This window comes from Aquarana catesbeiana, linkage group LG13 (genome assembly GCF_042186555.1).
Source record: "Aquarana catesbeiana isolate 2022-GZ linkage group LG13, ASM4218655v1, whole genome shotgun sequence".
Taxonomy (NCBI): domain Eukaryota; kingdom Metazoa; phylum Chordata; class Amphibia; order Anura; family Ranidae; genus Aquarana; species Aquarana catesbeiana.
The window spans coordinates 34,348,848-34,373,528 of record NC_133336.1 but is presented as its reverse complement, the minus strand read 5'-3'; the positions used below and the strand labels follow the sequence as shown (position 1 = coordinate 34,373,528).

Here is a 24,681-nt window from a genome sequence, read left to right as displayed (position 1 = left end):
TGGTTGTTGTGGCTGTAGTGTGGATGTCTTTGCATTTGTCTTGGTTGTTGGTTTATTTGGGTTGGTTTTGTTCAGGGTTGTGGTGTGACTGGCAGGTGTGTGCGTTTAGGTGGCGTGTGTGTGTGTGGGGGACCTTCTAGGTTGGGGTTTTTAGTCAGGACCTTGGTGGGGCAGAGCCTGTTGTTCTGCGGTGTCCCCTCTGCCTTTTGTACTAATGAGTGATGGCACACATTGTTGCATCACCTCAGATTTCTGGCCGGTCGGATTCGGGTGCCGCGGTTTTGGATCCTGCCCCACCACCTTCTTGGCTGCCATCCTTTCCTATGTAAGAGGAGTTGCTGCTTGGCTCTCGGACCAGTTCTATTTTTCATAGCAGGTACGTCTTTTGCCTTTTTATGAACTTGATAGCTTTGGCCTACCTTGGGAAGGCTTTTGGCCCCCCTTTATACTACTACAGGTCCATCTCAAAAAATAAGAATATCATCAAAAAGTTCATTTACTCACTTATATTATATAGATTCATTACACGCAGAGTGATATATTTATTTCAAGCATTTCTTTCTTTTGATTTTGATGATTATGGCTTACAGCTAGTGAAAACCCGAAATTCAGTATCTCCGAAAATTTGAATATTGTAAAAAAGTTCAATATTGTAGAATCGTGGTGTCACACTCTAATCAGCTAATTAACTCAAAACACCTGTAAAGGTTTCCTGAGCCTTTATCTCTCAGTCTCGTTCAGTAGGTTTTAGACAATAATGTGGAAGACTGCTGATTTGTTCAGAAGACAGTCATTGACACCCTCCACAAGGTGGGGGAGTCACAAAAGGTCATTGCTAATAAAGCAGGCTTTTGACAGAGTGCTGTATCCAAGCATATTCATGGAAAGTTGAGTGGAAGAAAAAAAAGTGTTGTAGAAAAAGGTGCACAAGCAACAGGGATAACTGCAGCCTTGAAAGGATTGTGAAGCGAAGACCATTCAAGAATTTGGGGGAGTGGACTATGGCTGGTGTCAGTGCTTCAAGAGCCACCACACACAGACGTATCCAGGACATGGGCTACAACTGTCACATTCCTTGTGTCACCCCACTCCTGAACCAGAGACAACGTCAGAAGCGTCTTACCTGGGCCAAGGAGAAAAAGGACTGGACTGTTGCTCAGTGGTCTAAAGTCCTCTTTGCATTCCATTTTTTTGTTTTGTTGCAGTTTAATATTAGGATGTGGTATCATAAATAGCGAATTGTGCTCTTTATCCCATATTTTTGATCATAGGAAATAAATATGCTCAACAGCTCCATCTAGTGGCCATAATGCAGCAATTTCCTGATTCACCTGGAGAGAAAATATTTATTTCCTAAAAAAAAAAAAAAAAAAAAGAAAAAACCCACAACACCATGGCATGATGTGCTAGTATGCATCGCATACTAGCACATTATGAATACAGGGGAGTCAAACTGGCGGCCCTCCAGCTGTTGCGGAACTACAAGTCCCACCATGCCTCTGCGTGTGGGAGTCATGCTTGTAACTGTCAGCCTTGCAATGCCTCATGGGACTTGTAGTTCTACAACAGCTGGAGAGCCGCCAGTTTGACACAACAGCTGGAGGGCGCCAGTTTGACACAACAGCTGGAGAGCCGCCAGTTTGACACAACAGCTGGAGGGCGCCAGTTTGACACAACAGCTGGAGGGCGCCAGTTTGACACCTGTGCGGCTTAGAACAAAGCCCTCCAGCCCCGTGCTGTCATCACTGACAGGGTTTCCATCTTCATCCAGACTTCCTTCCAGGTTCGTGTGCTCTGGGCATCTGGCTGAACCGCAATGACTTCACTCCTGCGCATATGCAAGGAAGTCACGGCCGTGGTATGAAGCTCTGAAAGGATGGCCGTCCCTTCAGAGCTCCATACCACGACTGCGACTCCCTTGTGCATGCGCAGGAGTGGCGTCATTGCGCTTCAGCCAATCAAACGGCCAAAAGCATGCGATGACAGCGTGCGTGACATCACTGGCTGCATGCAGTGTGATTATTTCCTTACAGTGTAAGTTTAGGAGATATTCGTAGTACCTACAGGTAAGCCTTATTATAGGCTTATCTGTAGGTACAAGTGCAAAAAAAAAAAGGCTTTACTACCACTTTAAAGGGACAGTCCAGACAGACGCTCGATGAATAAGGCCCAAGATTTTATGCTCTGCCAGGCAGAATGATAATTTTTTTTTTTATATATATATATATATATATATATATATATATATATAATTTGCCTAATCAAGTTTTCAAACGTCTCCCATCTCGGCAACCTGCTTCATTTGCAAATAATGTTATGTCCAAAAGTGGAACAGATTTTTAATCTGTTAATCAAACATTATTCGTAAATTAGCAGACTATGATAAGCAATGGGCAAATCTTTCGACCATCTGCCAGAATGCACCCCGCCCCACAGCTCAGTCAGAGATTACAATAGGACTAGCGGGACCAGTCTACACAAGATTTTTTATTTTACTTTTGACATTGGTATGTTAGGAATTTTAGATGGATGGACTGCAGTGTTTGAAACCAGAGTTGGCCACCCCACCTAAAACTGATAGTTCAGGGTCTTGGTTAGTGGCGGCCCGTGCATTACGGGCGCTGCCCCCCCCAACACCACTGCCGCCCTCCCTATCCATGTGCCCAGCCACTTTCAGGACGCCGGGCCAGAGGCTCTAATAGGCTTTAAAAAAGACTGGGCTTGGGGCGCAGAGCACTGCGCCCTGATCCCACCCAGTTGTGTGACGACCCTCGCAAATTTCACACTAAATCTTCTCCCCGCCAATCAGGAAGCAGTTGTGAGACCTGTTTCCCGATTGGCCAAAACATAAGGCTATCCTATTGGATGCCTGACGTGGAGCCAGGAAGGAAGCCACTGGAGCCAGACAGGAAGCCTGGCAGCCTGGAGCCACTGCCCGGACTCCGCACCCGCTATCCTGGAGCCGCTGTCCGCACCCACCAGCCTAGAGCCACTGCCCGAACCCCTGCGCAGTGGATGACACCCCCAATCTATCTGGATCTATTTATCCGGGGAGGGGGTTGTTAGTGCCCCCCCAACAAAAATCCCACCAGCCGCCACTGGTTTTGGTAGATGCTTGAAAGTTAGGCCAGCCATACACGGTGGCTCCCGGTCGGTTCAGCAGAGACCGGCCAAGATTCAAAACCATAAATGGGCAGGCTAAACGTACTAAGTTGATCGATCAATCAATCAACTTGGGTACAACCAGCCTGGATTCTCTTACGATTAATCGCTAACAGCTGCTAAAAAGCCACTAGCGATAATCACCATCTTCTCCCGGCAGGGATGGATTCCTCCACCAAGGTTGCAAGAAAGAAATTTGCACCGTGTATGGCCGGCCTTAACCATTTCAGCTCCAGAAGGCTTACCCCCCCCCTTGCTGACCGGGCCATTTTTTTAACGGCACTGCGTTACTTTAACTGACAATTGCGAGGTTGTGCAATGTTGTACCCAAATAAAATTGATGTCCTTTTTTCCCCCACAAATAGAGCTTTCTTTTGATGGTATTTCATCACCTCTGCGGTTTTTATTTTTTGCGATGTAAACAAAAAAAAAGAACGACAATTTTGAAAAAGAAAAGCAATATTTTTTACTTTCTGTTATAAAATCTATCCAATAAAAAAATCGAATTTCTTCATTAGATTAGACCAATATCTATTCTGCTACATGTTTGTGGTAAAAAATCCCAATAAGCGTATATTGATTGGTTTGTGCAAAAGTTATAGCGTTACAAACTATGGGATATTTTTATGGAATTTTTTTCCTAGTAATGGCGGCGATCAGGAACTTAAAGCGGAGTTCCACCCAAAATTGGAACCTCCGCTTATCTGTCCCCCCCTCCCTCTGGTGCAACATTTGGGGGGGCGGGTACCTGTTTTTGACAGGTACCCTTTCCCACTTCCAGAGATGGCATCGTCTCTCAGAAATTCGGCCCCCCTCCTCCTCCCTCCGCCCCCGGGACACTTAGAAAGTGCAGCGTGTGTCGTTTATGCTCGGTAGGGAACTGGCTGTGAAGCCAAAAGTGTTCCCTTAGTGGAGATGGCGGCGGCAGCACCCGACAGCCGACCCGACATCTCTGGACTTCCTGGACAGGTAAGTGTCCATATATTAAAAGTCAGCAGCTGCAGTATTTGTAGCTGCTGACTTATTTTTTTTTTCCCAGGCAGAATACCGGTTTAGCCCAGGTTCACACTGAGCTGCGTGAATGAAGCCGTGCGAGTCCAGCTGAACTCGCACGATTTCACTCCCGCATGTCAGTCCAGATTTCGGCCGCGATTTCAGAGACATCTGTGCAGGTTTTTTGAACCTGTGCAAGTTTCTGAACCTGTGCAAATGCAGCGTCGCACTGATTAGGATGGTGCCATTGCCGCCGATTTGACATACGATTTGACATGTCAAATCGTACCAATGTGAACCAGGGCTTATAGTGGGACTGCAACATTGCAACGAAAATCGGATACAAAGTGACACATTTTTGAGGACCAGTGACACTAATACAGTGATCAATGCTAAAAATATGCACTGTCACTGTACTAATGACACTGGCTGGGAAGGGGTTAAACATCAGGGGCAATCAAAGGGTTAAATGTGTTCCTAAAATGTGCTTGGTTACTGTGTGGGAGGTGTTTGTACTATGGGAAGGCAGAGATCCGTGCTCCTGCTTTGCAGAAACACAGGATCACTACCTTCCCTCCTGACAGAACGGAGATCTGTCTTGTTTACATAGGCAGACTGCCATTCTGCTTCTGTCCTGAATGATCGGCGGGCCTCGGCAGACTTCGAGTCCGCCGAAACGGCTGATTGGCTTCAACTGTGTCCAATCACAGCAGGAACAGGTCGCCGGTGGCACGCGTGCGCGCCCCCCGAGTCGGAAGTGCAGGATCACGTACAGGTACGTGATCCTGCACAGGAGAGCCCGCCGTATATATACAGTATATAGTCGGCAAATGGTTCTAAAGGGGAAAAAATTGATTTATTTATTCTACCTTAAAGTAGAAGTTCAGGCTGAAAATGATCGAACGCTAAATCTACTGGCAGTCGCATTCTAAAACAAATCTTTCTAGCCCTGTAAAGCAAAAATCGCTATGCATACCTTTTCTGCAGCTGGTCCGGTCCCAAGCTAAGCTGTCAGCAGCGGCTTCCCTGTGGAGGCGTGTGCAGGAGAGGCAGCTGACAACCATAGTAAGTCTATGTAGAAAAGGAGAGAAGGAAAGCGCCTTTTCTCTTTTTCTACATGTCTTACAGAGTTCTTGGACACACTGTTTCCACCTTAATTTTTTTTTATTTTTCTTTGACTAAGGACTATTGTCCGAAACGCGTAGGGTGTTTTACAGCTTTGTACATGTATTTAATAAAGAAATACCATTTTGGATGTCATCCTGAGTGCCGACCATCCCTTTCCTTATTCTGGTACATTGGAGGTGTCCGCAGCCTCAAGGTCTGAGCACCGGGCAGAGCTTTTATGTGGGAAGGTTGCAGGGCCTATACATCTGTTTTCCTCAAATTTTGTTTTTTTCTGACCGCAGAAGTTTCCACTTTGCCATTTTAAGTGAACTTTGGCCCAATTTTATTTGTTTTCTTTTTTTAATGCACAATAAAAAAAAATTGTGTAGAATAATACTTGGCTATGTGTTTTACTTCAAATGACAGTTTGGGAGTAGACAGTTACATTTAAAAAATATAATGTAAAATTGACAAGGGACACCAACATAGTTGTATCTTTGATCATCAAAACTACGGGATAATGGTGTTGTGGTAACTTGCCCACATAAAAAAAAAAAAAAAAAAAAAAAAGCATAATAATATTATTCTTGATATATCATTAGAAAAAAAAAGCCTTTGAAAATTTGTTTTCAATAACTTCCTCAGTATCACCAGCAAAGCAGCTTCATTATTATCCCATTAAAGAAGAAGAGAATTGTGCGCTGCATTTCCAGATTTCATAATTTGCCACTTCGCAAATGTTAATTCTCCATTACGAGCGCTAGTTTACAAGACCGACCGCTTCTGGCTCGTCCTTGCTTCCGAGCATGTGTCTTTGTAATTTGGACTTTTGTCCGACGGACTTGTGTACACACGATCGGAAAATCCAACAACAGACATTTGTCCGCGGAAAATTTTAAAACCTGCCATCCAATATTTGTCCGCAGAAAGTCCGACAATTGTCCGATGGAGCATACACATGGTCGGATTTACCGCCAACAGCCTGTCATCACACATTTCCCGTCGGAAAGTCCGATCGTGTGTACGAGGCTTTACTCTTTATGATGGTCTTATAATACCCAATCATGTTACTGACCTGTTGCCAATTAACCTAATTAGTTGCAGAACGTTCTTCCAGCTCTTCCTTGCTCGTACCATTTGCTTTGCCAGCTTTTTGTTGCCTTGTCACAACTTTTTTGAGACACGTTGCTGCCATCAATTTAAGAATTATCTTATTTTTTTTTTCTTAAAAACGGCACATTTTCTCAGTTTGAACATTTGATATGTTTTCTATTTTCTCTTGTGAATAAAATGTAAGTTTATGAGATTTGCTAATCATCGCATTGTTTTTAATGTAGATTTTACACAGCGCCCCAACTTTTTTTGAATTGGGGTTGTAGAAGTCAACTGGATGCTAAAAAAAAAAAATCTAACTTTTGATACAGCAATCATGATGCAATTGTCTGCATCAATTTTCTTTTTTTTTTATCAGTCCAGATTCAGCCCTGGTTCCCACTGATGCGGTGTGGAAAACACAGCAAATCCCGTGCGTTTCCCACACCGCATAGCGACCGCACTGTGTTCATTTGATCTGCTGCGGGTGTCAATTAAAAATAACAACACCCCAAAAGCAGGTCACAACGCAGGGCGTTTACCTGTAAACACCCATGCGATCCAGGTCCAGTGCAAAACAAAAAGAAAAAAAGAAAAAAAGAAAAGCTGCCCACACCTTTTTCATGTAGATGCTGTGTGATTTGAGCCATTCAAAATGAATGGGCTCAAATTGCACCGCACAGAATCGCACGTGACTTGCACAGAAATGCGGTGCGATTTTTGTGCAAATCACATGCTGTGTGCAGTGTGAACCAAGGCTCAGACCTTTGTAGTTTATTATCATTATTATACAGGATTTATATAGCGCCAACAGTTTACGCAGCACTTTACAATATAAAAGGGAGACAATACAGTTATAATACAATAAGATACAGGAGGATTAAGAGGGCCCTGCTCAGAAGAGCTTACAATCTAACATCACCGCATGTACATGACGTGGTAAGACAACCTCATTTAAGCGCCTAACATTTTTTTATGAGCTTCCTAAAGCCAAAACATGTTCAGGCATTTTAGAACATCATCTTAATCATACCCAATGGTAATTATGATTGAGGCTTTATTCCAACACAACTAAATCTGTCTGTATTAGACCCCACATGCACTATTAGATTTTCTGCCAATTTTTGTCTTCAGATTTACCAAAACCATGCAGTGCGAGGGCCTGCCTGATTGCATAAAAACTGAAACTCTTAAAGCGGAAGTAAACACATCCATAAAACAGCTACCTTTCCGGCACGTGCCGGAAATGTAACACTCCCATTGGTTGGGCTCTCAACCAAACTGTCAAACCATCCAATGGCCGGTGTCATAACTGATCACATGTGCAGCATCATGACAGTTCTAGACTAAACAGAGGCCAAGATGGCGGCTTCCTTGGCTGAAAACGATAGGAGGGTTTACTTCCACTTTAAGGTTTGACCTCATATTATATGCTTTTAGTAAATCTGCTGAAAATCTAATAGTGTGTATGGGGCCTTAGCCCTACACAGGGGCTAGAAGAGAGAATCAGTTCCTTTCTAAATCCATAATAACGCTAGAAGAACTGAACAGTGGCCGCATCTGATAGGGCACAGTCACTTGTTTAGTTGATCTGCCTGGCTCGGTCCATTTTAAAATCTACTTTTCTTGAGCCAGGTAGTGCTTGCAGGGTCACGCATGGCTTGAACATCGGTCGATTTAACAGAAATCGGCAAACAATTTGTGCTTTCTTTGGCCAAAACAGAACCAAGCTGCAAAAGTGTGAAGAGGCCCCAACGTGTAGTATCTCAAGACAGGAAGCTAGATACACTTCCAAATACATATAGAGGCATTGCTTTACCAGCCAACACATTTGTAGGGGAAAGCATACAATATAAGACATGGTTACACCTTTGGGATGAATTACGGAGACTGTGAGCCAGGCCTTCTCATCCAACATCAGTGCCTGACCTCAAAAATGCTCTTCTGAAAGAATGGTCAAACATTCCCATAGACACACTCCTAAACCTTGTGGACAGCCTCCCCAGAAGAGCTGAAGCTGTTATAGCTGCAAAAGGGTGGGCCAACTCAATATTGAACCCTACAGACTAATGCCCCATACACACGGTCGGATTTTCCAACAGAAAATGTGTGATAGGACCTTGTTGTCGGAAATTCCGGCCATGTGTGGGCTCCATCACACATTTTCCATCGGATTTTCCGACACACAAAGTTTGAGAGCAGGATATAAAATTTTCCGACAACAAAATCCGTTGTCGGAAATTCCGATCGTGTGTACACAAATCCGACGGACAAAGTGCCACGCATGCTCAGAATACATAAAGAGATGAAAGCTATTGGCCACTGCCCCGTTTATAGTCCCGATGTACGTGTTTTACGTCACCGCGTTTAGAACGATCGGATTTTCCGACAACTTTGTGTGACCGTGTGTATGCAAGACAAGTTTGAGCCAACATCCGTCTGAAAAAATCCTAGGATTTTGATGTCGGAATGTCCGAACAAAGTCCGACCGTGTGTACAGGGCATTAGACTAGGATGCCATCAAAGTTCATGTGCATTTATATTTAGTCAGGTGTCCCAATACTTTTGACAAGTGTGTGTGTGTGTGTGTGTGTGTGTGTGTGTGTGTGTGTGTGTGTGTGTGTGTGTGTGTGTGTGTGTGTGTGTGTGTGTGTGTGTGTGTGTGTGTGTGTGTGTGTGTGTGTGTGTGTGTGTGTGTGTGTGTGTGTGTGTGTGTGTGTGTGTGTGTGTGTTGCACATAGGTTTTGGAACTACATTTCCCATGATGCTCATGCACTCTGCAGTGTAGTGGAGCATCATGGTAAATGTAGTTCCAAAACATCTGGGGTGCCAAGGTTAACCATCACTGCTCTAGGGTCTCTGCTAAAAAATGTATTTATATATATAAAAAATTATATTATATATAAAAAATATACTAATTTAAACTTGTAAACAAGAAGTTCCAGAAGAGGCCTGATCATCAAGTGGTCAAAACACCCTACAGGAAAGTGCCTATAACAACCATATTAGCCATCAAAGACCCACAACCCATGCGCACTTTTATATAAGAATCATTGATAATTTTTTTTTTCTCTAAACTAAAAGCATATCTAGAAACTGGTGCACAGGAAAAATAATGGGATTTTCTTTACATACTTTTTTTTTTATCTTCTGTAGTTTAGTGGGGGGTACAATACGACCTTTTTCTGCCTGGTCTACGGGCAGTAGAGTCTTTTAAAAAAACTTGTTGTGCTTGTTCAGTTGCCTCTCCAGTTCTATGCTGCTAAAAAGGTACTTCCTCTAGTGTCCCTTTTGTAGCATAAGACCAGACAATGGATGGATCTTCCGACTGACCTCATGGGCAGGGTGAACCTACAGAAATTGATCTTTCTCCCTAAACTCCTTTATGCTATGGCAAACTCACCCTGCAGGATTCTGATGCAAATCTAAACTCAATTCTATCTGTGATGCCTTTCTGTGGCAGGGGTCGGACTCCTCGGGTGGCATGGTAGAGCCTCAAACTGCCTACCCACCTGACTGGCCAGGCTTTCCCAGACTTCTATTTTCATTACCTGGCAGCACAGTTGATATAGGTACATGACTGGCTTATTCCTTCTAGGTAATGCCTGCACTGCAGTGGAGGCAGCCATTGTTTCCTCTTATGAAGCACTACACAACTTGTTTTATAGGAAAGAGGTTCCATCTTATCCAAGAACTTCTATATTACGTACAGTGGGGCAAAAAAGTATTTAGTCAGCCACCAAAGTTCTCCCACTTAAAAAGATGAGAGAGGCCTGTGATTGTCATCATAGGTATACCTCAACTATGAGAGACAAAATGTGGAAACAAATCCAGACAATAACATTGTCTGATTTTTTAAAAAATTTATTTGCAAATTATGGTGGAAAATAAGTATTTTGTCAATATCAAAAGTTCATCTCAATACTTTGTTATATATCCTTTGTTGGCAATGACAGAGGTCAAACGTTTTCTGTAAGTCTTCACAAGGTTGTCACACACTGTTGCTGGTATGTTGGCCCATTCCTCCATGAAGATCTCCTCTAGAGCAATGATGTTTTGGGGCTGTCGCTGAGCAACACGGACTTTCAACTCCCTCCAAAGGTTTTCTATGGGGTTGAGATCTGGAGACTGGCTAGGCCACTCCAGGACCTTGAAAGGCTTCTTACGAAGCCACTCCTTCGTTGCCCGGGCGGTGTGTTTGGGATCATTGTCATGCTGAAAAACCCAGCCATGTTTCATCTTCAATGCCCTTGCTGATGGGAGGTTTGCACTCAAAATCTCACGACACATGGCCCCATTCATTCTTTCATGTACACAGATCAGTCGTCCTGTTCACTTTGCAGAGAAACAGCCCCAAAGCATGATGTTGCCAACCTCCATGCTTCACAGTAGGTATGGTGTTCTTTGGTTGCAACTCAGCATTCTCTCTCCTCCAAACACGAGTTGTGTTTCTACCAGACAGTTCTACTTTGGTTTCATCTGACCATATGACATTCTCCCAATCCTCTTCTGGATCATATAAATGCTCTCTAGCAAACCTCAGACGGGCCCGGAAATGTACTGGCTTAAGCAGGGGCACACGTTTGGCACTGCAGGATCTGAGTCCCTGGCGGTGTAGTGTGTTACTGATGGTAGCTTTTGTTACGTTGGTCCCAGCTCTCTGCAGGTCATTCACTAGGTCCCCCCCGTGTGGTTCTGGGATTTTTGCTCACCGTTCTTGTGATCATTTTGACCCCACGGGGTGAGATCTTGCGTGGAGCCCCAGATCGAGGGAGATTATCAGTGGTCTTGTATGTCTTCCATTTTCTAATTATTGCTCCCACAGTTGATTTCTTCACACCAAGCTGCTTGCCTATTGCAGATTCAGTCTTCCCAGCCTGGTGCAGGTCTACAATTTTGTTTCTGGTGTCCTTCGACAGCTCTTTGGTCTTCACCATAGTGGAGTTTGGAGTGTGACTGTTTGAGGTTGTGGACAGGTGTCTTTTATACTGATAACAAGTTCATACAGGTGCCATTAATACAGGTAATGAGTGGAGGACAGAGGAGCCTCTTAAAGAAGAAGATACAGGTCTGTGAGAGACAGAAATCTTGCTTGTTTGTAGGTGACCAAATACTTATTTTCCACCATAATTTGCAAATAAATTCTTTCAAAAATCAGACAATGTGATTGTCTGGATTTGTTTCTACATTTTGTCTCTCATAGTTGAGGTATACCTGTGATGACAATTACAGGCCTCTCTCATCTTTTTAAGTGGGAGAACTTGCACAATTGGTGGCTGACTAAATACTTTTTTGCCCCACTGTACCTCCCTCGTATTGTTTACTCCAGCCCAAAATTGAATGCAAGAAACTACTTGGCAGTGCTCTCCAAATGCCCCTCTCTGGTCTAATCCAACTATACCAGAACTTCTTTCCAGGGGCTTAAAATTTTGCATCAGTTATATGCAGGGCAAGAGTTCAAAATATTCTTGCAACTTAGAAAATAATTCCAAATGCCTACCTGTTTTATTATTACCCATTACCTCATGCCTTACGGAAGCAATTTGGTTCCCTCACTAACCCTATGTGTATATCCCCCTTGAAAAAAAAAAAACTTTTGCGCACCTTGGGCCCAAATAGATTGATATATATTATTCTTCCCTTGGTGCCAAGTCTAGGCCCAGATATTCTAAAGTTCAGCTGAAATGGCTCTCGCCAGACCTTCCCTTTTAAGAGCACAATGGTCAGATTTCAAACATACTTACAGTAAATCAGTCATATCCTCTAGGGATAAAATTATTTCACTCCGGTTGGACCGCATAGATTGGGCCTACAACAAACGGCAAACTTTTTCAGGGGAAGCGGAGCGAATGCCGACTTCATTTACAGTATATAGAACTGCTCTATTGCTTCTGCCTTCTGGTCGGAAGTGAATCTATTTATTGCTACTGCCCTTGGCCTACGCAATATTCTGCCCCCTAAAAACTGTTTATTAGGGACTATCTCTAGGGACATCTCTAAATATGATAAACGCTTTCAACGCATCTTGTATTTTTATGCTACAAAAGGTACCGTATATACTCAAGTATAAGCCAACTTTTTCAGCACATTTTTTATGCTAAAAAAGCCCCCCTCGGCTTATACTCAAGTGAGGATCTCCCGCTGTGTCATGCAGTCTTAACTGTTCGGCGGCCGTCCACTGTAACAAAGCCCCGCCTCCTCCTTGTCCCTGATAGATGGAACACTGAACACTAATACAATGCTGGGAAACTGAATCAGTGTTCTGTCTATCATGGACGAGGACATGTACAGTTAAGACTGCATGACACAGCGGGAGACACCCGCTGTTTTGGCTATCAAAGGTACAGGTGGGCACAGTGAGTCTGCAGATGGGCACAGTAGGGCTGCAGATGGGCACAGTGAGGCTGCAGATGGGCACCGTTGATACAGGTGAGCACAGTGAGGCTGCAGATGGGCATTGTTTACCCAGTAGCTGCTGCATTTCCCACCCTAGGCTTATACTCGAGTCAATATTTTTTCCCAGTTTTTTGTGGTAAAATTAGGTGCCTCGGCTTATACTTGAGTATATACAGTAATCCTTATGTCTTGGCTGTGTGTTGAGTTATTTTGAGGGGACAGCAAATTTACACTGTTATACAAGCTGTACACTCACTACTTTACATTGTAGCAAAGTGTCATTTCTTCAGTGTTGTCACATGAAAAGATAGAAGAAAATATTTACAAAAATGTGAGGGGTGTACTCACTTTTATGAATGTATATATATATATATATATATATATATATATATATATATATATATATATAGCTCTATAGCTCTAGACCCCCTCTGTAACTCTAAACATGTAACCTGTAAAACATTTTAAGTACCGAAGTTTGGCGTCATTCCATGAGTGTGCAAAATTTTAAAGCGTGACATGTTGGGTATCTATTTACTCTGCGTAACATCATCTTTCACATTATACAAAAAAACTGGGCTAACTTTACTGTTTTGTTATTTTTGAAATCGTAAAACAGTTTTTTTTCCAAAAAAACCCCACGTTTGAAAAATTGTTGCGCAAATATCATGCGAGATAAAAAGTCGCAACGACCACCGTTTTATTGCCTGGGGTGTCTGCTAAAATATATATATATATATATATATATATATATATATATATATATATATAATGTTTGGGGGTTCTGAGTAATTTTCTGGCAAAAAAAAAAAAAAAGAGGATTTTTACATGTAGGAGAGGAGTGTCAGAATAGGCCCAGTATGGAAGTGGTTAATCTGTAGCTCTGAAATTTTCTGTCACATGCAATGCAATATGGCCACCAGGAGGTGTTCTGTATACAGAAATGGACAGAAATGTAATTTCCTGCTTGTGGGATTGGCTCACTGATTTTCCCAGAAGTCTTCAATAAAATACTAATCAGATTTCTGGCATCAGTTGCAACAAAAAAAAAAAAAAGTCATTTTTGATGAGATACTACCAAAAGGAAAATCACATTTAAAAGGGATTCAGACTCGGCCACTTCCCTGATTAAAGTCCTGCAAATTCAGCAGCTGATTGACAGTTATAAAGTCACTCCCATTCACATTTACACATGGACACAGACAAATGGCTATTTCTTCAGAATAACAAAAAATAGGAACCTGCAACAAAGTTTGTTAAAATCCCTGCAATGTACAGAGATCACCCAGATGATTTTTTTTCCAACAAAAGTTGAGTTATTCTTCAAACACAAAAGATTAAAAAAGAAACATCCATAACACAAAAGGGAATTGCCAATTGAATTTGAAAAAAATGGCTGTAGGATTGCGTCACAGGTCACCAGTGAAAGGAGGGCATATGCAAGAAGGGAGGAGTCAACTTTCTTTTAAGGCAGGGGTCTCAAACTGGTGGCCCTCCAGCTGTTGCAAAAACTACAAGTCCCATGAGGCATTGCAAGGCTGACAGTTACAAGCATGACTCCCACAGCCAGAAGCATGATGGGACTTGTAGTTTTGCAACAACTGGAGGACCGCCAGTTTGAGACCCCTGCTTTAAGGAAACATGTCAGAATGTTGATATTGCTTCAGGACAGAGTTCCCCTTTACAATATTACATGCAGAGAGGGGTCCGTCTACTGCACAAATTCCACTGCATCCAGGAGATGGTCAATGGCATTCTTCAGAACCGGATATAAGATTACATTTAATCCCAGTCTTGTGGGTAAAATGGAACAGTGGCAGGAACTCTTTGTCCAGTTGTCAGGATTAATTCAATTGCTTCTGCTTTGAATTTTAATGGAATGCTGCCGGTTATCTTCTCCAACATCCTTTGGCTGTTTGAGGCAAAAGGCTGGCCATACACGAAGCGAAGAATTCGCTCGATTCCCCCATCAACACAGTATTAATTGCGGGAACCCCTCCTGCCAGGCAATTGTCTTCTCCCGGCAAGGGGGGAAAGTCGTCCCTGACGGGAGAAGACAGTGATAAATCGCAAGAAAATACAGCAGGCTGGTTATACCCAAGTTGATCAATCAGTTTGAATCTCAGGCGGCTCCTGCTGAACCAGCCGAGATTCAAACCATATTGCTGGTCTAAGACAAGCCCCTGTCTGGCTTCTGGTTCCCAGTGACCAGGGGTTATATGAGTGGCAAGCACGTTCCTTTTATCTAGCCCTCCTGAAGAGTACCCTCATTCAAAATAGTCTAGCAGCATAACGGGACCAATAGTGTGGCAACTGTGGGAAATCATGCAAGCTGGACGGTTTCATTGATTTTCTACTCATGCCAGCCGAGGGCTGAAGGACAGAAGTTTCGTATATATGCCACTTTCATATCAACCAAGCAGACTCCTAACAAGCCAAGTTGGCCTTTAGGCTACATTTACAGCTTTGTGATATTTGTGTGTTGCACTTACAGTGGATTTTAAACCCAGATGAAGAGTGTATGTAAGGGCGCTTTGACTAGCAGGACCAGGCAGATAATGTCTATATTGAGTAGAGGTATTTAAATGATGAGGTCTTCAAACACTTAGGGCAGCACTCTAAGAGAGGAGCAATCTCTAGTAAAAGACAAACAGAAGAAAAGGCGCCTCTAAGTGCATAATTAAAACTTTTAATATCCCCAAAAAAGATTAAAAACACATACAGGATATACGGATGAAGGGAGCATTTCACATGTTTTTAAGGGAGGCGATCCGGCATCGGGAAGGTCCCAGTGTGTTATAGGTTTCTAGGGGTGTTGATATGCAGCAGCAGAAGATCCCAGGGAGACCAGCTTGAAGAAAGAACCAATCAGCAGTTGCGAAACGTGTCCCATTTTGATGACCTACGTCCGATTTGCGTTCCACGCTGGTTGTCGTCCCCTTCCGCTGACGTCATTTCCGGGATTCACGTCCCACGCTGACTCTGACAGTGCGATTGCTCCACCAGTGCTTCCAGAGCTTGTGGCTTCCATCTGCTGCTACATATCGACACCCCTGAAAACCTATAACACACTGGGACCTTCCTGATGCCGGATCACCTGCCTTAAAAACATGTGAAATGCTCCCTTCATTCTTATATCCTGTAAGTGTTTTTAATCCTTTTTGGGGATATTAAAAGTTTTAATTCTGCACTTAGAGGCGCCTTTTCTTCTGTTAGTGGATTTTAAATGACTTACCATCCATTCTCATGGAATTTGCTAGAAGCTGCATTAAACATGCAGCAAGATGCGTTTTATTTTGTAATGTATCACACTAAAATGCAAAGGTGTGACTGCAGCCTAAAGCCTGGTACACACTGCTATTTTTTTTTTTCCCTCATTCAACTCAGTGGGCTGAACAAAAAAAAACTGACAGGTCCGATCGGAGCTGCTGTACTAATTATCCCATGTTAGTACAGCGATTGCCCCTGCTGTACTATTGTGTTCTGACAGGAGAATTACACCCACCCCCACCCCCCCAAGAACACACCAGTCAGCGCTCTTAGCCATTGGCTAAGACTAGAGCAACAAACAGGAGCCGGTCGGCAGACCTTTATCGGTCATGCCCCTTCGACAGAAGCCAGTTAAACGTCCGGCTTCTGTCGGATTGGCTACCTTACAGTACACACGGGCCAAATGTCAGCTAGCTTCTTTTGAACCGGCCGATGCCATCTGACATTCGTCCCGTGTGTATGGGCTTTAGTGTCAATCTTCATGCAGGCAAGGCATACCCCCCCTGTGGCACTCGGTACTGCTAAGCACCATACAAGAACCAGATAGTGTTTTTTTTTATCCTCTGTAAGGTAAACACATGGAATCTGTTTGGTTGTGAACAACAATGATTATCCCAGAACTGTTTTTTATAAATGCATAAAAGACAAAAAACAGACAAATAGATGTGACTATAGCTCTTTATGTAAACTTACATCTCAGGATTGGCAGTATGCAGTGACTGTTCCCATACGATATATTAGGGCTTCAATAGTCAGTTGGTGACCACAATTGCCTCATTGGTGGTGACTGTGGTAACCAACAAGGCCACAGCTACTTCTCTCACCTGTACCTGCCCTTTGTTCCCCTAAAACCCACATGCATGTTGCTATACTTACCATGTTCACCCATAAAATGGCCACTGAAGTGGACATTTCCGGTCCATGGTTTAAAGTTTATTTATTTTTATTTTTTTAACCTTACCTAAAGACGGATCTGATTATATCTTAAATGTATTAAGTAAAAAATAAAGGCAACAATTCATGCAGGAATTAGGATTTCATGTTACCACTCATAATATGTCCCTTTTCATCTTTTTTTTTCCTGGTTTCTTCTGCAAGTAGAGGTCTGGCAGCTTGAACGGGACACGTCACAGATAAAGGCTGTTCGGATATCTGCCCCCCCCCCCAACCCTAGCTACTGGTCTGCGATATCTAAAAGTAGAGTAAAATTATCAATGGCAATGACCTATAGCTTCAGAACAGGGGTGTCCAACTCCAGTCCAAAAGGTCTGAGATGCTTGCACATTTTTAAAGCATTTGCCCATTGACAGCGGTGAATCACTAAGGTATGGTTCAAATGAACTCAGTCTATCCCAACACATTGACCTGTATACAGGAGTTGGACATCCCTACTGTAGTAAATAGCATGATAACAGACAGAAGAGCCATGAGGCATATGAAGGACACAGCTTGTGAAGGATCCAAAGCTGCAGACAACAATACAGACAGACCCCTGGTGAGTAACATGTCCTCTATCGTATTATAGCATAGTTTAGTTAACATTATATATTATTACAGCGACAGTTCTGGCACTTTTGTATTGCTTGATAACAAACTTGTCGTTAGCCAGAAATTTTCCTTTAAATCTCCATGCTTTCTCCAGTGCTTGGCAGAAGCGGAGGACAGTCTCTCACCGTGATGACTGCTGGGCACTAGAGGCAGCATGCTGATTTAAACCATGGACAGAAAGTGTCTTCTTTTAGGGGCCCTGCTCTGTCCTAGTTTTAACTCCAAATGCAGTGTGCCACCACGGTGTGGATGTGTACCACCCGCTAATATACGTCCCAAGCTTTGGCAAACACCGCCACATACTACGCCTGTAATAACTATGATCTTAGATCTTTTCCAGCATACTACCACTTGGAATAGTTCAGTCAAGCAAGTTAGGAATAACCGGCTACAGAAGAGTGACCGTGTTTGAAGCTGTTGGAGGCTTTCACTCGACAGAAGAGCTGTACTGAATCTCCATGTCTTCACGGTTCGGTATCAAGGAGATGAGGCCTTGGAAATCCATTCATGCAGGGATTATAATATTACACAATGTGCTGATGTTCATCAAAGGGCTGTCAGGCCAAAGTTACACCGAGAGTACGCCATGCCGGCTGAATCCGACCACGTGTCTGAGATAGGGTCGTATTTCTGCACTGTGTTGAGATAGGTCGCACCTGAGTGACCACCGACCACATAGAGGTAGTTGTCAATCACTGCTGCGCCGACACCTGTACAGAAAAGAACAGAATGCAAACAGCTTATAAATAAAGCGTATAAGGTTCTTTTCCTGTTGCTCTATATAACATTTTTAATTTCATGCTTAATTAACCACTTGCCTACTGGGCCAATTCTGACTTCTCTCATATATGTAAAAATCTGTGTTTTTTTTTTGTTTGAAAATTACCGAGAACCCCTAAAAATTATATATTTTTTACCAGAGGCCTTAGAGCAGGGATCCTCAAACTACGGCCCTCCAGCTGTTGCGGAACTACACATCCCATGAGGCATTGTAAAACTCTGACATTCACAGACACGACTCGACATGATGGCAATTGTAGTTCCTGAACAACTGGAGGGCCGTAGTTTGAAGACCCCTGCCTTAGAGAATAAAATAGCGATTGTTGCAATTTTTTATGTCACACGTTTTTTGCGCAGCGAGTTTTTAAAACGCAATTTCTTTGGAAAAAATAAACTTTAACCACTTAAAAGAGAAGTATGGGGTTTTTTTTGGTAGATTCATACTTACCTAGGTGGATGCAGCATCAGTCCGATGCTGCACCTGTCCCCCACCGCATCTTCACTGAGAACCGAGCCACCGAACATCACCGATGGCTCGATTCTCTCACCTCCCCAAGCGGAGAGCTGCTCCCTGTCAATCAGCAGCTCTCCTGCTCTGCTCCTCCATGCTCACTGGAGCGCTAAGCTGTGGAGGGGTGGGGGAGTGGCTGTCTCGGTGGCCCACTGAGAGGCTCGAGACTGCCATCAGCCCAGGCAGCTGGCGGATCCAGACTTCAGAAGTCGGGATGATGTGGTGCCTCGACTGATACCAGTGACGTCAGCAGAGAGCGGATTTCAGACCGCTCTCCGCTGAAAACGGGTCACAAGAGTGCAAAACATATTGCACTATTGTGACTCAGAGGAGAAGCCCAGCCAAACAAGCTCAGGCTGGACTTCTCCTTTAAGGACCAAGCCTATTTCTAACAGTTGTTGTTTACAAGTTAAAATCTGTATTTTTTGCTAGAAAATTACTTAGAACCCCCAAACATTTTATTATTGTTGTTATTATTATTATAATAATACAATATATATATATATATATATATATATATATATATATATATATATATATATATATATATATATATATATATATATATATATATATATATATATATATATATATATATATAGAGAAAAAACACGTGGAACGATGCTTTGATGCAAAAAGTGTCCTTTTACTGAAAATTATTCCATTACATGATTCAAAATACAAGCAAGCCACTGTACAGTTCCGAGCGCAAGTCGCTCTTCGTCAGGCTTTTCCGGCTGTGTGTGAAAAGCCAAACCACACTATGTTCTCTTATCACCACCCAGTCCAGTACATGCCTGTGTTCACTTAACTAATTATTCTACACAAACCACCTATACACATTCAAGTATTTAACCCTACTGCATAAATCTAATTCCAGTAAACCATCCTAAATTTCCTAATAAAGAAATATTTATAACAGGTTCGTCCTACTATGTATCATGTATCATCAGCATATCATTTTAAACTGACTAAATTCTCTCACTTAATTAATTAGATCTTTCCAATTATTTATCACAATGTACATATGTTAATATTATTGATCATGTCTCAAATTTCTTCATAGACTCCAGCTGATATTCTGCTGTTTAGCATTCCCATGCCATGGTGATAAGAGAACATAGTGTGGTTTGGCTTTTCACACGCAGCCGGAAAAGCCTGACGAAGAGCGACTTGCGCTCGGAACTGTACAGTGGCTTGCTTGTATTTTGAATCATGTAATGGAATAATTTTCAGTAAAAGGACACTTTTTGCATCAAAGCATCGTTCCACGTGTTTTTTCTATCCTTTATGGTGGAAGTTTGGGAGTCCACCCTGACGGTGCCTTGATTGAACAAGAATATCAAGAGAAGAGGGTAACCCACCTGATGTTTATATATATATCTCTCTATCTATCTATCTATATCTCTGTCTATCTATCTATCTATCTATCTATCTCGATAGATAGATAGAGATCTCTATCTCTCGATAGATTGATAGAGATCTCTATCTATATATATCAAGATTGGGGTGATCAGACTCAAGCGGTAGGTGCATTTTCAAATGATTGAGGTAGTCAAAAACTTTATTTTTAAAGGGCCAGGTAGCCCGCTTTTATGTAAAAGCACAGAAAAGTTCACAAAGACATCAGGGGAGTTCCACCATTACTGTATCTTGCACACTCAATACTTTAGCCTCCTGGCTTACATTCTTGCCACATGGCTGCTTGAGGCCTTTAGTCTAGGCCTTAGCTCTGCTCCTCAGACCAAAACAGTTCAGCTCTCTCCCAGCTTACTCCTGATCAGCGCCTTGCTGCTCTGTCACCAAGTACATCTGCCTCCTGCAGACATGAACGCTCTGGCTGCACCCATGCAGCTTCTGACTCCTGCAGAGGAATGGAAGTCCACTTGATTCCCATGCACAGACTTCCTGTCTGTTGGGTGGGGCCCTGAGCCACAGTCAGGTCACAACTAAATAGCCCAGCACAAAGCTGTGCAATAAATCAGTGTGCCTTTCTCTCCAAAATCTGGCATAAACCAGCAATCTTCAGGGTAGCACAGGGTCCCACTGCCAATATATATATATATATATATATATATATATATATATATATATATATATATATATATATATATATATATATATATATATATATATATATATATATATATATATTTTTTTTTTTTAGCAGAGACCCTAGAGAATAAAATGGAGATTGTTGCAATACTTTATGTCACACCGTATTTGCGTAGCAGCCCTACAAACACATCCTTTTGGGAAAAAATATTTTTTTTTATTTAAAAAAGTGTAAGAAAGCTGTAAAGTTAGTCCAATTTTTTTGTATATTGTGAAAAATTATGTAACGCCGAGTAAATTGATACCCAACATTTCATGCTTTAAAATTGTGCACGCTCATGGAACGGCGCCAAACTATGGTACCTAAAAAAAAAAAACTCCATAGGCGACACTTTAAAAAAATTCCACAAGATACCAGTGTGGAGTTACAGAGAAAGTCTAGCACTAGAATTATTCCTCTCGCTCTGACGTCCGGGGCACTAATTCACATGTGTGGTTTGAACACATGTGTGGGCGTGACCTACATATGCGTTCACCACTGCGTGCGAGCACAGGGGGCACTTTAATTTAATTTTTTTTTTTTTGTACATTGTCTCAAACTGGTGGCCCTCCAGCTGTTGCAGGACTACAATTCCCATGAGGCATTGCAAGGCTGACAGTTACAAGCATGACTCTGATAGGCAGAGGCATGATGGGACTTGTAGTTCCACAACAGCTGGAAGGCCTCCAGTTTGAAACCCCTGCTTTACATTTTTTGAACACTTTTATTGCTATCACAAGAAATTTAAATATCCATTGCGATAACAATATAGCATGACAGGTCCTCTTTATGGAGAGGTCTGGGGTCTATGAGACCCAAAATCTCTCCTCAACCTCTTAAAACCAAAAGATCCCAAACATTTTTTTCGATCTTCTGCTTTAAAAAAAACAAAACAAACAAAAAAAAAAAAACCTTCTTTACATGCTGAAAGACGTCATGACATTGCTCTGGTCCTCCAAGGCTATAGAGATGAGGCCATCTTTCCTTCACTCATCTCAATTGCAAGCCATCATGGTGTCCTGGGCTTCACTGATGAGTTAGGTTAGCCCGGGAACCACTGGGAAGCGGCGGGATGTGGAAAATGCATATGAATATTTACCACTTACAGACTGCAGGTGGCGAGCTCCCAGCAGAACAGCTGCTTTACCATGCTCAAGAAAAAAACTGCTACTGTTGTAAAGCTTAGCTGGAGAGATCTCAGACTATACATAAAGCTGGATGACTCAGAGGAAAGGCATAACCCCCCTTCCTCACTCATAATTATGTACTCATTAAAAAGGATTTTTAAATATAGTCACTATAAAATAGCCTAATCTGTGTATAGCTTACAGCCTATGTTCTCCTTTAGTCACCTATTATATGGTTAATTATCATATAGGAGGATTTTGAACCGAGCATGTGGAGGATGACTACAACTAATACCACATTCACACATATATTTTTATATTGTGTGTGTTCCCGCACGTCACGCAACAAATGTGCCAAAAAGAACCTCGCGCATCTTTTGGAGGGAGTGTGGAGTGCTGTGCAGCAAAATTGCGCCGCGTTTGATGTTCCATTAAGAAATAACGCATGTTGCACATTTTGCTGCGTTTCTAAAAACCCGTGAAGAAACTCGTGATACCAACAGTTTCAGAACGGCCAAGTGTGAATGGGGCCTGAAGGGTAGGAAATATAGTATATGTGGAATTTATAGCCAAGATGATTATTTTTTTTTTGGAGTCCTGTTTTAATAATAAAAGTAATAATAATAATAATAATAATACTATTTTATTTTATGGTTTTTTTTATTACAGGCTTTTTTTTGTAGCACCATCAGTTTACACAGTGTTTTATATGCTGTAAATAAAAGCAATAACAACAATCTGGGCATAAACACAAAATTGTTGACATGCCTATTTTCATAGACCGGGGGTTCGTAAAGAGGAACTTCAACCCCATCTCCATGGGGTTAATTTGAATTTTAACCCTTACCTTGTGCGCTGGGTCGAGCTACTTGCCCACCCAGGGAATCCGCCAAAAGTTGCTGAATGCCAGGTCCCGCGCCGCCATCTTCTTTGTGAGGTCATTAGGAGACTAGCTGTCTATTCTCAGCCATAGAAGTGAGTTTAAAAGATCCAGGTCCCATACCCCCATCATATAGTTCCCATACCCCCAAGAGGTATAAAGAACCTACCCCTACCTTAGAATATGAATCCATCATCATCTGTATAGTTACATGGAGATCATGGAAGCCATTAGGACGTTTTTTCAGATCTCTTATTTGTGAGATAAAACAGAATTATGTAATTGCATGGTCTCATTGCAGAAGGTTTATTAGCAATTAATCTCTCTGGCTATGTTTTGCTCCAGTCATGAATATCATTTGGTATTAAAGGAGTTATTGAAAGCCAGCCAGTTCAATCCCCTCTGAACATAATTTCAGGGCATTGATGGCCGAAACCTAATTGGCTATGGTTCATTGAAGCAGGGTGCACATACCTGAAAACAAGCAGCATTCGTATCCTGGCTCTACCTCCTCCTCTTGTGTTAGCTCATGTAACTATTATATATCCCCATAGGACCTGAAGTATGTGCTAGGTTTTCACAAACAAGTCAATTATTTATAAAGACAACTAATGAAACATTCAAAACAATGCAGGACTGGATTGTGAATAATTGATAGATATAATCCTATATTTCGCTTTCTTTTTCCTCACCTGTTCTGGGTTCCGTCATGGGTCTACACACCGTCCACTGGTTTTGGTGAGGGTCATAACGCTCGATGCTGGACAAGTGAGACACCCCGTTGTGTCCCCCCACCACAAAGATAAATCCCAGCATTACGCTCACTCCAAAATTAATTCTTTTATCTGCCATAGGTGCCACCATTTCCCACGAGTCCTTAGCCGGATCATAACGTTCCACGCTACATTAAAAAAAAAAAAAAGATAAAAATATAGTCAGTGGCTTATTAATAAAACAGCAAAGGTGCAATGATGCTCTATAATTCGTGGCAAAAAAAAAAAATCATATTTCAGCAGTTCTGAGCAATTATCATGTAAATAATTTCATCAGCAAGGGCTAAAAAACCTTATTATTACAAGGGGTAGCCATTTTTGTTTGCTAAATACACACATGGGCTCAGCTTCTTGCTTTGCAGTGCTACATAAGGATACAAAATTCAGGAAAAGTTTACCACCTTTCCATCCACAAACTAAGTGTTAGCATTCCTCTAAAATATGCCCCTTGCAGAGAAGAAGTTAAAGTGGTTGTGAGTGAGTGCTTTCTCCTGCAATTTTTTTTAATCAGTGAGAGGGTCTCTTTAAACTGTTTATGGTAGTTAAATTGGTTGTAAACCTCAGACATGAAATGTGAACAAAGCATATCCCTTTATAGTGCACTATGGCCCGGTTTACACTGGTGCGACATGAAAGTCGTGCGGACTGTCGATCCGACTTCCATGCGACTTTAATGAACAGGATCCGATTTTGAGATAAAAAAAAAAAAAAAAAGAAGAGAAAAAATGCGTGGGTCCCCCCCCTAAATACATATCAGCTATGTGGAGTGGCCATGCAGTGACGTCACCCGGAGACCCGGCCTCTTGTGACGTCGCCATCTGGGTCATGATGAGGGCTGTTATCCCACTATTAATAATAGGGAACCAGTCTACGTGATTTTAATCATATGATCTTGACACTTATCACGTGCTAGCTAAAGAACATGCTGGGGAGTTCACTGATTGCAG

At 42.3% G+C, this 24,681-nt stretch overlaps 1 protein-coding gene across 1 annotated transcript in view; it reads right to left on the bottom strand.

The window, feature by feature from the left end:
- Nucleotides 1-16,684: 16,684 nt before the first annotated feature.
- Nucleotides 16,685-24,681, bottom strand: part of KLHL28 (kelch like family member 28) — a 28,257-nt gene continuing 20,260 nt past the window's right edge. Inside the window, 3 exon segments of the mRNA XM_073608929.1 lie at nucleotides 16,685-18,278; nucleotides 23,654-23,862; nucleotides 24,038-24,098. Coding sequence (XP_073465030.1) covers nucleotides 18,115-18,278; nucleotides 23,654-23,862; nucleotides 24,038-24,098 — 434 coding nt within the window. The 3' untranslated portion in view covers nucleotides 16,685-18,114.